At 34.7% G+C, this 13,847-nt stretch overlaps 2 protein-coding genes across 2 annotated transcripts; one reads left to right on the forward strand and one right to left on the reverse strand.

Moving 5' to 3' along the window:
- Window positions 1,484–3,543, forward strand: LOC105169011 (transcription factor MYB86). The gene is made up of 3 exons (XM_011089268.2): window positions 1,484–1,843; window positions 1,938–2,067; window positions 2,177–3,543. Exons 1-3 carry the CDS (start codon window positions 1,711–1,713, stop codon window positions 3,249–3,251), a joined length of 1,338 nt encoding a protein of 445 aa, XP_011087570.1. The 5' UTR covers window positions 1,484–1,710; the 3' UTR covers window positions 3,252–3,543.
- Window positions 8,617–13,560, reverse strand: LOC105169012 (pectin acetylesterase 12). Its single transcript, XM_011089270.2, has 12 exons — window positions 12,899–13,560; window positions 12,049–12,131; window positions 11,470–11,599; window positions 11,283–11,356; window positions 10,769–10,855; window positions 10,557–10,681; window positions 10,382–10,442; window positions 9,724–9,777; window positions 9,532–9,609; window positions 9,337–9,442; window positions 9,098–9,243; window positions 8,617–8,916 (listed from the first exon to the last, which is right to left on the reverse strand). Exons 1-12 carry the CDS (start codon window positions 13,131–13,133, stop codon window positions 8,809–8,811), a joined length of 1,287 nt encoding a protein of 428 aa, XP_011087572.1. The 5' UTR covers window positions 13,134–13,560; the 3' UTR covers window positions 8,617–8,808.

The following is a 13,847-nucleotide window of genomic DNA, read 5'->3' on the forward strand; positions in this document are numbered from 1 at the left end:
TAACAGCATTACTTCAGGAAATTTTCGTGGTGTGGGTTTTAAAAAATGGTGAAGGATATTTTATTCCACATTAGTATTACATAAAGTTTATATACCAATATGTGAATGGCATGCATCATGATTTTAAGATCATAATTTAATTTAATTATATATTATAATAATTTTTAAAAATAATACGTATCAATCACACATTGGTGGCGTATCGAATTGTGATAGAAAGTTATTAATATTTTAAAAAGGAGTATATATGGCCAATAAGTTGTTAGCAAGTGAATTAAATTTTAAAGTAGATTGTTACCAATGAATAAAATCTGAAACGTTATAATCACGTTTTTTATTTTACGCACGCACTTAATACACACGCTAGCATCCATCGAACATGAGATGTTTTGTAGAAAAATTTTGTATCCGAACCTTACCGTCACACTTACTAGAAAGGGGTTCAACTCTTTAGTTCATGTCCTGATATAAGGATACTTGACAGACAAAAAAAAAAAAAAAAATCTAGTAATTTCAAGGGGACCTGACACAAGGGTTATTAAAGAAATAGGGAAGATATATAGAAGTATATTATTATTAATAATAATATATATGGCTTTAAAATGTGGATGAGGAAAGACAAGAGAATGTCTAACTGTGAGAGGATTTTGTATTTCATAAATTAATTGCACATTACTATGATTGCAAGCCATAACTAATCATGGGAAATTCTTGGTTTCAAGAACTTCTTCCCATTTACACATCTTTCTACTCTTTTTGTGTTGGGAATCTTCCCCTATAACTCTCTCCATTTTCAGATGGTTTGCTACAATTAATTGCTTCAACCTCTATTAATTTCTTCTTCTTTTTTTTTAAATGAAACTGATTGATATTTACGTACATCATTAATTTATAACATTAATTAAAAAAATTACATTATAGTAGATTAATCTTGTGTTAATTCCAACTAATAGATTTAGAAATAAAAATTTTAAATCCATAATAACAAATTCACCATACTTTTTCGGATAAATCTATATAGGCTATAAAGGGATTTTGAATTCTTGAATTTCCATTTCTAACTATATATATTATGGCGCACTGCAATGAGTTTTCAGTTCATTTAATATGGAATTATTTGAAATTTTAAACTGAATTCGTTCATCTAAATGCAGCTTATGATAAATCCGTGTGCTGTGTTGAAGTTTATAAATGTTTTTATTATTAACGTTTGATTTTAATCCATTTATAAATTAAAATTTAAACTATAATTATTTAAAACCTGTTTAAAATGTGTGGAGTGGCATCATCAAATAAACTTATAAGTATTTTGTATAGTCCCATAATTAAGTAAAATATTATGAGTGATGCAGAGTTGTAAGAAATCCCTGTGTTTTTTCCCACTCCTTGCCAAATAAAAATATCTGTTTGGATGCCCCCACAACTGCTGTCAATCTCATTATTATTTTCTTAAAAACCCTTTGTGATAAGACATAGGCAAGTCATTTTTTCACAACTTCACACCCGTTTAAGAATAAAATAATTAAATCCTAAACCATGATTAAGAGAATAAACTCAAAATTAATTACAATCTTACTGAATGTGACCTCCTTTTAAAAGCTCCTCCCTATTGACTTGATTCCCTATTGCTCCCTCTCTCTCTCTCTCTCTCTCTCTTGATCTTTGTGGGCAATTCTTTGCTTTAGCTTTTGCCAGCATTGCAGACTCCAAATGGGCAGGCATTCTTGCTGTTACAAGCAGAAGTTGAGGAAAGGGCTTTGGTCTCCAGAGGAAGATGAGAAACTCATAAAGCACATAACCAAATACGGCCATGGCTGCTGGAGCTCAGTTCCTAAACTGGCAGGTATGTATGTATGTATGCACATACAATGAAGAAAGAAAGCGATTTCAGTGTCCGTATCTTGCATTTCCTGATTCTGTAATAATATTCACTGTAGGTCTGCAAAGGTGTGGAAAGAGCTGCAGATTGAGGTGGATTAATTACCTGAGGCCTGATTTGAAAAGAGGGACATTCTCACAGGAGGAAGAGAATTTGATAATTGAACTCCATGCAGTTCTTGGAAACAGGTTACATGTTTATGTAGTCTTCACTCTTACACAGCGGTGTCCCATGATTAATTCCATCATTTCCATGTCTTTTCTTCTAACATTCTCGACTGCTTTCACTAAAACTCAGGTGGTCACAGATTGCTGCACAGTTGCCTGGAAGAACAGACAATGAGATAAAGAACCTATGGAATTCTTCCATCAAGAAAAAACTGAGACAAAGGGGAATTGACCCCAATACACACAAGCCCCTCTCAGAAGTGGAGAATAATAACGAAGAGAAGGCGTCTGCAAACAGCAAAAACAATGAGAAAACATCTGAAGGATCCAGCGAGCTGAGCTTCGTCGACGCCGATAACTCTAACAACCTCGGACTGGCAGCAGAAAAACCGAAGCCGACTAGTTCTGTCGCCCTGGACCGGTATTCGCTGTTGGAGAACAGCGCCGGCAGTACCAATTTGGGCAATTCTTCAACCCATGAATTCTTCCTCAACAGGTTCCATGATCAGACCTCCTCCTCCAGCTGTAATAAGCCTTCTGATTTGACCGGGTTCCTCTCCTTCCAGCAGATGAATTACGGGCCCAACATCGGGCTTTCCATGAACCCCAACACAACCCTTTTCTTCAATTCAAACTCCAAGACTACAGAAATGATTTCTGATCATTTCAGCGCTAGTAACATCGCATCCACTCTTCTCCCCTCAACCTCGATTCTCTCAGCTCCGGCCCGAATAAAGCCTTCCATCAACTTCCCCTCTGACAATCCTTTCAGTGTGAAATTTGAGAACTGGGATTCCTGCACTGTAAGCAACAATGGCAGAAATACGGGCAACGTAAGCAGCGCAAGCACTGATCAGCTGCAGACCAACTGCAGCTTCTTTGAAGCGAATGCTTTTCCCTGGACAGCTTCGGACTGTGGGAAAGCTGAGAAAGAAGCCCATATTGCCTCATCAGACAGCGAAATCCCAGAAGACATCAAGTGGAATGAATATCTCCAAACTCCGTTTTTACTAGGAAATTCAGGTCATAATCCAGGCGTTCAAGAAATGTACGGAGACACGAAATCACAGGCGCAGTTTGCAGCAGAAGGTTCTTTAAGCAATTGGCATCATCAAAATCAGCAGCAACAGTCCTTACAAGCTGCAGAAATATACGGGAAGCATTTCCAGAGGCTCCCAGCTGCCACCTTTGGACAGTTTTCTTAAATCTTAGCTTAAATTTCGATTCCTCCAAGGCTGCTAATCTCTTCAACAGGTGTGTGCTATAGAGTTTTATTCTCAATCTGTAAATAGGGACCATATACAGAATCCTCAGCTTCTTGATACCGACATTTTTCGATTTAAAAAAAAAAAAAAAACAAGAATTGCTCCTGTTTCATTACCTTTTTTCATCTTTAATTTGTGTGTGTGGTTGGTCATAGAATAAGTCGTGTTTTTTCGTTTCCTTTTTCCTCCTCTTCAAATTCGTCTATACATGGTTTTGTTAGTTTGTCTATTATATATGCGATTTACAGGTTGTAAAATCATTCGTACATGTTAATATTTGAACAGTCAATCTTTCTGTTTACATTTCGAGGTTTTTACCCATGGGAACCACCCTAATTGTCCAACCTAGGAAACTCCTTTCGAGACAGTGACTATTAACCTGTCTGAAAACGTGTTTAAGTTCTCTGATTAAAACCTCTCCTTACTTTTCTAGCCCTTGCTCACCACCAATCTCTTTCTGTACCAGTCTATCCAAAGAAAACGGTACAGAAAAATCTAAAAGAGAAAAAGAAAGTCGCGATTCATTAGTGGAAGATTCAAAGAACCATTTCCCTTAACGGATGTCTATATAGTACGTTGTCTCCTGTGGATGGAGATAGTTTTCACTTTTCACAGTCTTTAAGTCAATTTCCCCACCACCCATAGAATTGCACATCAAGAAAATAAAATTAATCATTTTATAAATTTACGATCGTGTGTCTAATACATGCGTTATGCACACACTAAAATACGCGTGGATATATACATGCATATATACATTTGGTCTATGTAATATCCATGTCTAATATAAACACAATACTTATACATGTATATACACACATGTATAATATACGCTCTAGAAAAAATTAAAGGAAAAAATTAGCACCCGACAAAAGAAAAATTAAGTCCTATGAATGTCCTTTTGTTATTTTTAGGGTAGTAGCTAGCATTATCTTGATGAGAAGCACCGGCAAATCAAGAACTTTCAATTAGCCTAAGGGGGCTATATATATATATGTGTGTAGCTCTCATTGCTTGGTGAATGGAAAGGTAGTCACAAAAATTCAATTGGTTTGCTGACACTGATTAAGTTAGGACAACTCCTGAGGGGGGCATAACCTTTTACTACTTGTAGGGGGAGCAGAAGATGAGGGTCTCTAATGGTGGACACATCTAGATGTTGATGTTGACACTTGAAAAAAGGAGAAAGGGAAAGCAAAAAAGTCCCAAGAATTCTACTATTGACATGAAAACACAAGAGTATGAGGAAAGCCCTTCTTCATTTAATTAGGTTTTTTTTTTTTTTTTTTTGAATTACCTAGAACCATCCACTACTTTTAATTAAAGAGTTTCCAATTCAAAGTTAATTACTTTCCTAACAATGGCAAATTACATTTCTAGGGACTTTTAGATAAATTTCAGTCAGCACGTAATAAATAATTGATCAAAATATATATGATCACCAGACAAACATACATACACAAATTCTAATACTCAACTCGACCTGCATCATAATTTTGAAACTTGTCAAAGGACCCCAATCGCACCTTTTTCTACAAGGTACGTGAAAAAGGACAAACAATTTTCATGTAGAGTGATGAGGGAAAACAATTCCAATAATGCAGAGGAAAGAAATTTCAATCATAAGGATTTGAGAATCAAAATGGCCCATTCGGATATATGAACTAAACCACATGAAACGTATATGTTTGTGGGGTATTGATACAGAGGTCTCTTTTGTGTGCCCACGTGCATACAAGAAAATGTAGACTCCCCATATTAATTGAATAAGATGTTTAATTAATTTGTGGGGCATTATATTTATTTATATGATTAAATTGAAGGTTGTAATATTATACACCCAATAATTAATAAATAAATTAAATGTGTAGTATTTTTATTCGATGTGGCTATGGATGCATGTGAACCAAATTATTGAGCCCTTTACATTGGCCCTACATTTAATCTTCTACGCACAAGAAAACAAAGATGCAAGGAGTGGAATTGGCTGCCAGAATAAGGAAGATGAGATGGCAAATATTTTTAAATTAAGCTATATTTCCATTCTTGAAATCGCCCTTCACGAGTAAAGATGAAAATAATATGGATGCAATTAATTAATAAAAAAGATTATTGGGGCTCCTTTGACACGGATTGAGAATGAATCCCGCGTGCGCAAAGGAGTTTAACTCTTACGTTCCAATTCCAAATAGGAGTATGATTTCACTTTCAATATAGAATGATGAGAATTTCTATAATTAAATTCCACAAAATAAAAAAATGATTTTTTGATGTAAGCAAGAACTAATAATTTTCAACTAAATTTCATTTTTTTTATTACAAAAGATTCCTTTATTTGGAAGTGAGTGTATAATTGGACTATAATTTTTTATTTTGATTTAACTTAGTTTATTAAAGAAAAAGAAATTGTCATTTGGGGTGTGGTAAACACGGATATTTTTGCAACTTTTTGTGATTATATGACGTACGTCATATCGCACTAATTAAAGTCGTGTTTATTTTGAGTCGAATATTTATAATAATTCAACATGCTATTCATTATTTTTCTTGAAATTAAATAAAGGGAAGAATATGGAATCATATGATATATGTATAGGGACGCATATATATATACATGAGGCAAATTAAAGAACAAATGACAATGATGATAACGGTGACAGTGTCAATGATGATGGAGGTGATTAAGAGATTTAATTAATTAATTAATTATGTATTATTTTTAGATTCTATTCTAAACATATATTCCGACGTTTTAGAAATAATTTAATTAGTAACTGGGTGAATCGCAATTCACTCTCATGTGATATTAAAAATAAGTAAATTATCTTACTATAAAAAAAATATAGCAATTTAATTATTCCCTGTAGTTTTAAAAATGAAGCAATTTACCTCTCTGTCTAAAGAGATAAATTGCTTTATTGTAAAAAATATAAGAAGATAAATCGTTGTATTTTAAAAAACACAAAAAGATAAATTGCTATTTATTTTTTTATAGAAGAGTAATTTGCTCATTTGAAATATCATAAAAAAATTGCTTGCATTTTTTCCATTACTAATGATACATATTCGCTAGAAGTCGAAAGGAACAGGCCTTCGCCTCCCAACTTTTTTGAACAATTAAATATAAATATTTATTTAAAAATTCGGTCAATGCCACCTTATACTTTTCGCATGGTAATTAATTAATAGTAGCTATTAACCAATTTACTTAACATGCTCTAATGGCGAATAATAAATAAAAGGTTTGTAGACCACATAAGTTGTAATAATATATAGATAAAGGAATAAACCAGGGAAAAAAGGTTTTTTTTTTTGCAGTACTTGCGCAATCACCCTATTTATGTCCTATTTATTTATTTATTTTTATTAATTTTCGCTATGCTATACATCACTACGGTTTAATAGGCATAACAAATTAATATTATCTACTACGATCTAATAAAATCTGTGAAGGAACTTAAATTAACAGTTGTTAATCAACATTCCTTATGGTTTTACTTAGTGCAAAAATATTTGTTATAATTTTTAATTATAGTTAATGTTTTGCCTCACTTATAAAAATAGCAACGAATAATCGTAGTCCATTTAAAAATAACAACTAATTTTAGTTTTACCTTCCCTAGAACAATTTTACCCTTGAGTTGACTAATCCAAACATATAAAACAATTACATATATAAATATTTCCTAATGTTTGATACAAATTAAATACAAAACACACCCCTTAGTTGGTGAAATTGAGGCCCTTCATAAAATTCATGGGCTCGAATTCTACAGTATGCATGGGATGTTGTTCTACTGCATGTAGGTGTTGTTTAGATTTATTTATCTGATATTATTGATCAAAAGCAAATATTGTTTCAAAGATAGCTTCTCTTCTTTCTTTCCTTTTTTTTTTTTTTCAACATAACATAATATATTATACAAAGTCACACCAAAACAAGAATTATATAATTTCATAAACGTTAGTGGCCATTGCTAATTTCTCAAACAACAAGAAAGTATTTGTAATTATATCAAAATCTACATCCCATTTCTCAATCAAAAAGATAATCTCACGGGGAGTTGCTACATACGTACCCAATGAAATCCCCTCCCCAAGTAAACAAAATGAGGTAATTGATCATGAACTAATATATATTCCAACCTGTGAGAAGATTGTGATCATCAACAACAAACAAACTATTAATTACACAAAAATAAATAATTATTGTTAATTATTGGAAAAGATTCCCGTTATCTTTTTTGTCTGATTTTTCAACATTTTGTTTATGTAGGGAGACATTGATTCCAGGGAGAAGACGACTTCCCAATTTTGTAAAGAAGCATCCATGAGTGATTGGCATCAAAACCCAGTTTGATTCTTTGTCTGCAGAGAGAGAGAGAGAGAGAGTGTGTGATCATCACAATTCACACACACACACATATATATATATATATATATATAACTCAAATTAAGCCGCCTTGTAAGACTAAGACCATCATGTCCTAATTTCTTAGTTACATATGTTACGCCACTTCATTTAACTTCTTTCTGTGTTTTTTTTAACTTAACGAAAATATTGCAAATTTGTATTTATAATGTTGACCCCTTTGGCGGGAATAAGTATAATTTAAAAAAAAAAATAAATAAATTATAGGTCATGAAGTGTAAATATAATTATCCCGAAAAAATAACTTTGGACATTAGTATAGGACTAGAATTTTTGTGTGCATATATATATACACACACAAGATCTCAGGGTATAAACTTTTTTTATTATGAATAAAATTATAATTTTATAATATTGTGTGCATACAAAATATAAATAGTTGAGGTAATCTTATATTATAATTCACGAAAACCTGTTGTAATAAAATCAATATGAGCAACCGGACAAGTAGAAATATTTTTCCCACTACGTAAATCTTTAGGTCTTGCATTTAAATTTCAGTTCATAATTTCTCAACACGATTTCATATTCTATCAACCAATTTTCTAATAATATTACTTTGTAATAAAAGATCCAATTTAATTTACTAATAAATTACGTCCACATCATCAAAGCTAATTTACAAGCATGCATTTCATGTTTTCTGTAAAATTACAAGTATACTTCAATGTCAATGTGATTTATCCTATAGGACTTGTAAGTTTTTTCCCTAGGAAGTCGATGACAATTATAATTACAAACTAATGAGGTGTACTTATAATTTTGTAAGAATTGTGGGATATTTGTGTAATTAGACCTGATTTCAGTGAACGGAGGGATAGGAATCCAGCTAAACTCTAAGGCAGAAAACAAAGGAGTGAACCCTTTTGAAACTACAAAAATATTGGTGATTTCCTTCTCTTTTTCCTTGAATAGTACAGGAGTACATCAAGAGAGATCAACTTCCTGAGATTATTGGGTAACTGCCTTCAATGGAATAGTTTCTTGCAATAACAATATAAATGGGAGAACTGAGATCACTAATCCTATGTAATCAAATAATTTAGGAGCAAAATTGGTCCTGGTTCAATGGAATGCCAGGTTGTGACAAGTTCTATCACACGGATACGGGCAGTCAATCGCCTTTACACTTGCTCGATCGAAATACCAATCTCCCACTGCCGTTGCAACTGCCTGCACATTGTAGCAAACGAAACATGGTTGATGAAATTAGCAGCCATATAGGAAACTGCACGAGGATTGTGAAACATTTGCTCCTCTTCAAAGAAACGAGTTAACACCGACCCAAGTTAGAAAGGCATTGCTTTATGTTTTGTACGGAGAGCATAGAGAAATATGGTGTGTGCAGTTGTACCTTGTTGCCAATTACAGGGCAATTTTTGCCGAACCATGTATCTTGCCTCTCGGACTGGCAGTGAGCGAAACAAGAGTTTATGAACAAACCACTTTGTCTGGATGCAGCAAAGCGTTTTACCGCGTTCAGCATATGGTTCCTAAAACCTGCTCCATATTAGAGATTATTGTTGGAATTGAGACAACCTCCAAAGATATGAAAGCAGGTCAGGGTCAAAAGATATTATGTAGAAATTTCACCTTGCAAATATTGAATCTGAGATACTGAACATTGATCGATGTTCTTACTGCAAAATCGCCAGGTGCCCCTTGGATCAGCTTTTGGAGGAGCCAAGCTTTCTTGGACCTTAACATAACAAGAGAAACAGAAAGTCGTATCTTATGTTGAACAGGAATGCATTTTTATGGAAGTAAAAAAGACGAACTTTTGCTCACCTGCCATGCATCGTAGGCAGCATTGAGAAGAAACAGAGGGGTTCTTATGTTGGCAATCAGATTCTGCGGGAAGAAGCACTGCCAATAGACATGGGCACAAGGCAAAATTGGCATTTAGTTAATTAACAGTAATGGATATTGTACGAATCATTTATCAGCTCAATGGCAAAAATAATCGAGCAGGAGACTTACTGAAGTTGGATCGAGGTGGTTGGTACAGGTTCTTGGCAGGTTTCTTCGAACGCCCTGTTTTAACAAGTGAAAACTTTTATAAGTCGGAATGCTACATTATGCAAGCTGGAGTGTGCATCTCTCCAAGCGTAATTGATGGCATTGTAGTGAACAACAGCTAAGGAACAATAAGCTCTTCCAGATGTGCTAAGACATTTTCTCAGTACAATTATCGTATTTCTATGTTTGGTCCAATGGATGGACGTTCCTGAGAAGATCGTAACATACCCACATAATAAAAAATGCTAATTTGAAAGAATTAAGTGTGATAAAAAATGCAGAAAAGGGTTCATATATGATTGAGAAAAGAATATACATGTACGAGGCTTTGGATCGGAAACACTCTGTCAAAGTCAATTAAGTACTCGGCCAATGCTTTAACCGGTGGAATGAGGAGATTTCTAAAATAAAGATGGGAATTGTACGAAAGAGATGATAGACTTTACTGATCCAAGGATTGATAGAAGCCAGGGCATCATTCAATCGAGAAATAGTTCCAGAGTTAATATTAGCCTCTTTATTTAAACCAACACTTAGTATAGCTTCACTTGGGGGAATACTAAAACCAAGAAATAAGGTGGAGGGGCTAGGTTCAAAGTCATTTTGATAGGATAAGTACCTGTAAGCCAACAATACCACCGAAAAAATTTCTGATTGTGCGCCCACTGGAAACGTCAACGCTGCAGCAACAAAATAGATCACAAGAGAACACTTAAAAATAGGCTGCTAACGGAACATCCAACTACATATTTCGGAAAAGTGTACAACTAAAAAGTTTTAGTTTTGGAAGTTACGCATCCAAAAATAATCCAGCATCGCTCAGGCACTTCACTTTGGTACTTCTTGGAAATAAATCTCTGAACTCGTCGCAGTGCAATATGGAAGCTAGACCACCAGCAGAACAGCCGGAGAGAAGCGCCTGAAGCAGAGTATACGTTGTTGAGAGGGAAGAATAAAGAGAAAACTAAAAGAATTATAGTAAACTCCATTTAGTAGTGATGATTACTTGATTCGCGTACCGCATCCCTTTGGACATCAGGTCCTCCATTGCAGCTAGCCATATGCGTTGCCCTCTAAATTGCAATCCTGCAGCCTAAATCAATATGGTCAAGCTAACAGCCTATGGAAAAACATTATGCAAGTCCAGCTAGTTTTCTCTGATATTTATCAACTTTTAGGCCCACTATATTTCCAATATTTTTCAGGTTTTAGAGGCAAAATAGTAAAATACTTTCACTAGTCATGCTGTGATGGCTGGCTGTCAAATCAGGGAGTTACCATTGATTAGATATATATGCTAATCAGATAGAGGTAGACCCATGCATAGCTTTCAAAATTTGTCATAAACTTATACCAAGAGGAAAAGGAGTCGGGAACAAGGCATAGTTACAACAAGGATGACTGAGTCCGCTCTCCTTCATCAAACATTTTTCATACCCCAGAAGTAAAATACCGGACAGAACAGATTTATGGAAAGAAAGAAAAACGATGGAAGTTAAATGGCAGATAATGATGTAAACCTTATTTTCACTATCCCCTGCGAAGGAGGCCCCATCACAATATCGTATCTTCACTCGGTTCCAGTTGAAAAAATCTGAATGTAGAACATTTAAGTGAAGAAAGTTACAAGAACAGCCATTTGAAGAAGGAGAAACTAGGCATCCAGTGTGATTTGATACAATCGGCACAAGGGTTTCAAATTTGAACCTGGATTTTCCCAAGCCTTGTTGCTAAGTATCCCTGTAAATGCAATTTGCTTTTCAAAATAATTTGACGACCCACGGCGTGTCTTTTTGCGGTAAACACATGTTCTAATACTATTGCACCATCCTCCACCCTGCAGCAGATCTCAAAGAAAATAAGGATCAGAACTTCTGCAGAAATTTTGGCGATCCAAAACTAAGCAGTTTATAGTCCCTAGATATACATGATACGTACACAAGTTTCATTGGAATTATTAACTTAGGATTGACTTCAAAGACAAGGAACTTGGTGCCTTGATGCATAAGACAGCCGTACGGAGATCTCACACAAGACTATTGCATCATCAAGCCAATGATTGGTAGAATAATTTTAGCGTAGAAACTAGTTTCATGCCCTTATTAAGACATCAATGACCGAGACAGATACAAGGATTACGAGAGATGACAGACAAGGCAAAGTTATATCAACAAGCAATCCTGTTTATAACTACAATTCCTTAGTTATCAACAGCAGCGCACACAAACCAAATTTATAAAAACTCAAAACATTATAACACTATCATCACAGAGTTGTGTCACAAACCTCCAACTGGACGAGCCAACTGTTTGCTCCATTCCCAAATCCACGATGCAAGTGATAGCCTGGTAACGTTCCATCCAAACACACTGCACAAGTCATGCAAAAGGAAACACATCAGGCTTGAAATAGTTAAATTCACCTTGAAAATGCATTGACATATACTTTTATATTAATGCAGCTACGGAAACTACAGGAGATGCATTTATGAGTTACCTTACCAGCAAACATGAAATCTAAAGAGTGTATTCTTTCACTTAGCAAGTGAAAGTTTTGCCGGCAGCAATTGGAATAGCAACCTAGGAAGATGGTTCATGAATCTAATACCCATACGGCTGTACCCGTATTCATGAAGCAATGGAAAATAAGATTTCACCAACAAAAGTAAAAGTTCTGTATTTATTACCTTTCAAAGAAACTATAAAATAGACAAGATTATGACTCACACGAAATCCATCTTACTAAGAATAAGAATAACTACAAAAGAAGTAAAGGCAAAGTAGAAATACAATTGAAACATCCATTAACACGCGGAAGGAGAATCACAATTGCATAAGAAAAGTTCAGTACAGATCCAAAAGTCAAGGACAACCAAGATTAAACTGAAAATACGGAAAGAAACAAAATGACACTCAGAATTATACTATAAATAAGTCCAAAATAAAATGCCTGAACAAAAGAAAAAATTTAAAATCCATTTCAACACATAAGCAAAAGAGGGAATGCATCAGAATAGTCCAATACAAATGTAGCAATCATAATAGAATTAAAAGTAAATCAAAGCAAATCCCACTCTTTATATGTATATATGGAGAGAGAGAGAGAAGAGAGAGAGAAAGAGAGAGAGAGAGAGTACCAGCTCCTTTAGCAGCAGCTCCTTGAACAAGAGTAAGACCCACCATGAGAGCACCGGGAGGCGGAGCTGCTGCAGAAACTCCATACACAGACTCCAAATACGACATAGACTCCAAGAACGACACATCCGTTTCATTCCCGGCAAAAATTTCATCAAGTTCAAAACTTTCAACACCCCATTTGCTGAATAACACCCCAAGAACAATCACACACCAAATTCCCTTCAACCCCTCCATGCCCCTCCGCCCGAATCTTGCAAGAAACCACGAAACCCGCAACAAAATCTACACTAGTAAAAATGCTGACCCAGAAACGCTATTTAAAGCAAGCCATTTTGGCAATCCCTCTTTATATGGTAAGTATAACGAGTGGGAATATCATTTATTTTGTCAAGGTGGTAATAATGACGATGAGGTAAGACCACGGAAATGTGTGTAATTATACGACAAGAATCTACGTAATGAGGTGTGGATTGTAATTAATCTGGTATAATTGGGAAGGAAAATGATGATGGAAAGTTTCTTGGGGGACCAAATTCTTGTGTAGATCTAAACAAGGCAGTACTGTGAGTGTATGGAGTGGAGTGGGGGTGGAAGTGTTTTTGCCGGGCTACTCGATCGAAAGATTCTTTTTTATTACTTGCATGTCTGGGTGCAACAAAGGTGAGAAAAAAGTACATTAGTACAAGTACCTGAGTGAAAGCCACGATTGGGATCCGCAGACATGTGGAGGGATTTCACCTTTTAAATTTTTTTTTTTGGGGAATTAAATTAAAATTAGATTCGGAGATATAATTTGGATTTTGAAGGAAAATTGAATTAGATTTGAATTTTGAAAATGGGTGTTTTGAATGGCAACATTATTTTAGTGAATGCATTTAATTTTTTTTACTCTTCTTTTTTCATTTTCTCCTTTTTAGATTGTTCCCATCAAATTCTATTGATTTTAAA

Source organism: Sesamum indicum, linkage group LG8 (genome assembly GCF_000512975.1).
Source record: "Sesamum indicum cultivar Zhongzhi No. 13 linkage group LG8, S_indicum_v1.0, whole genome shotgun sequence".
NCBI classification, from domain to species: domain Eukaryota; kingdom Viridiplantae; phylum Streptophyta; class Magnoliopsida; order Lamiales; family Pedaliaceae; genus Sesamum; species Sesamum indicum.

Excerpts from the sequence above, each read along its gene's own strand:
- LOC105169011 (XM_011089268.2), top strand. The coding sequence starts at position 1,711 with ATGGGCAGGCATTCTTGCTGTTACAAGCAGAAGTTGAGGAAAGGGCTT. Across the intron at positions 1,844-1,937 it reads CTCAGTTCCTAAACTGGCAG|GTCTGCAAAGGTGTGGAAAG; the intron begins GTATGTATGTAT and ends TATTCACTGTAG. Across the intron at positions 2,068-2,176 it reads CATGCAGTTCTTGGAAACAG|GTGGTCACAGATTGCTGCAC; the intron begins GTTACATGTTTA and ends ACTAAAACTCAG.
- LOC105169012 (XM_011089270.2), bottom strand. The coding sequence starts at position 13,133 with ATGGAGGGGTTGAAGGGAATTTGGTGTGTGATTGTTCTTGGGGTGTTA. Across the intron at positions 10,856-11,282 it reads CAGGGGATAGTGAAAATAAG|GCTGCAGGATTGCAATTTAG; the intron begins GTTTACATCATT and ends ATATTGATTTAG. Across the intron at positions 9,244-9,336 it reads TCAGATTCAATATTTGCAAG|GTTTTAGGAACCATATGCTG; the intron begins GTGAAATTTCTA and ends AATATGGAGCAG.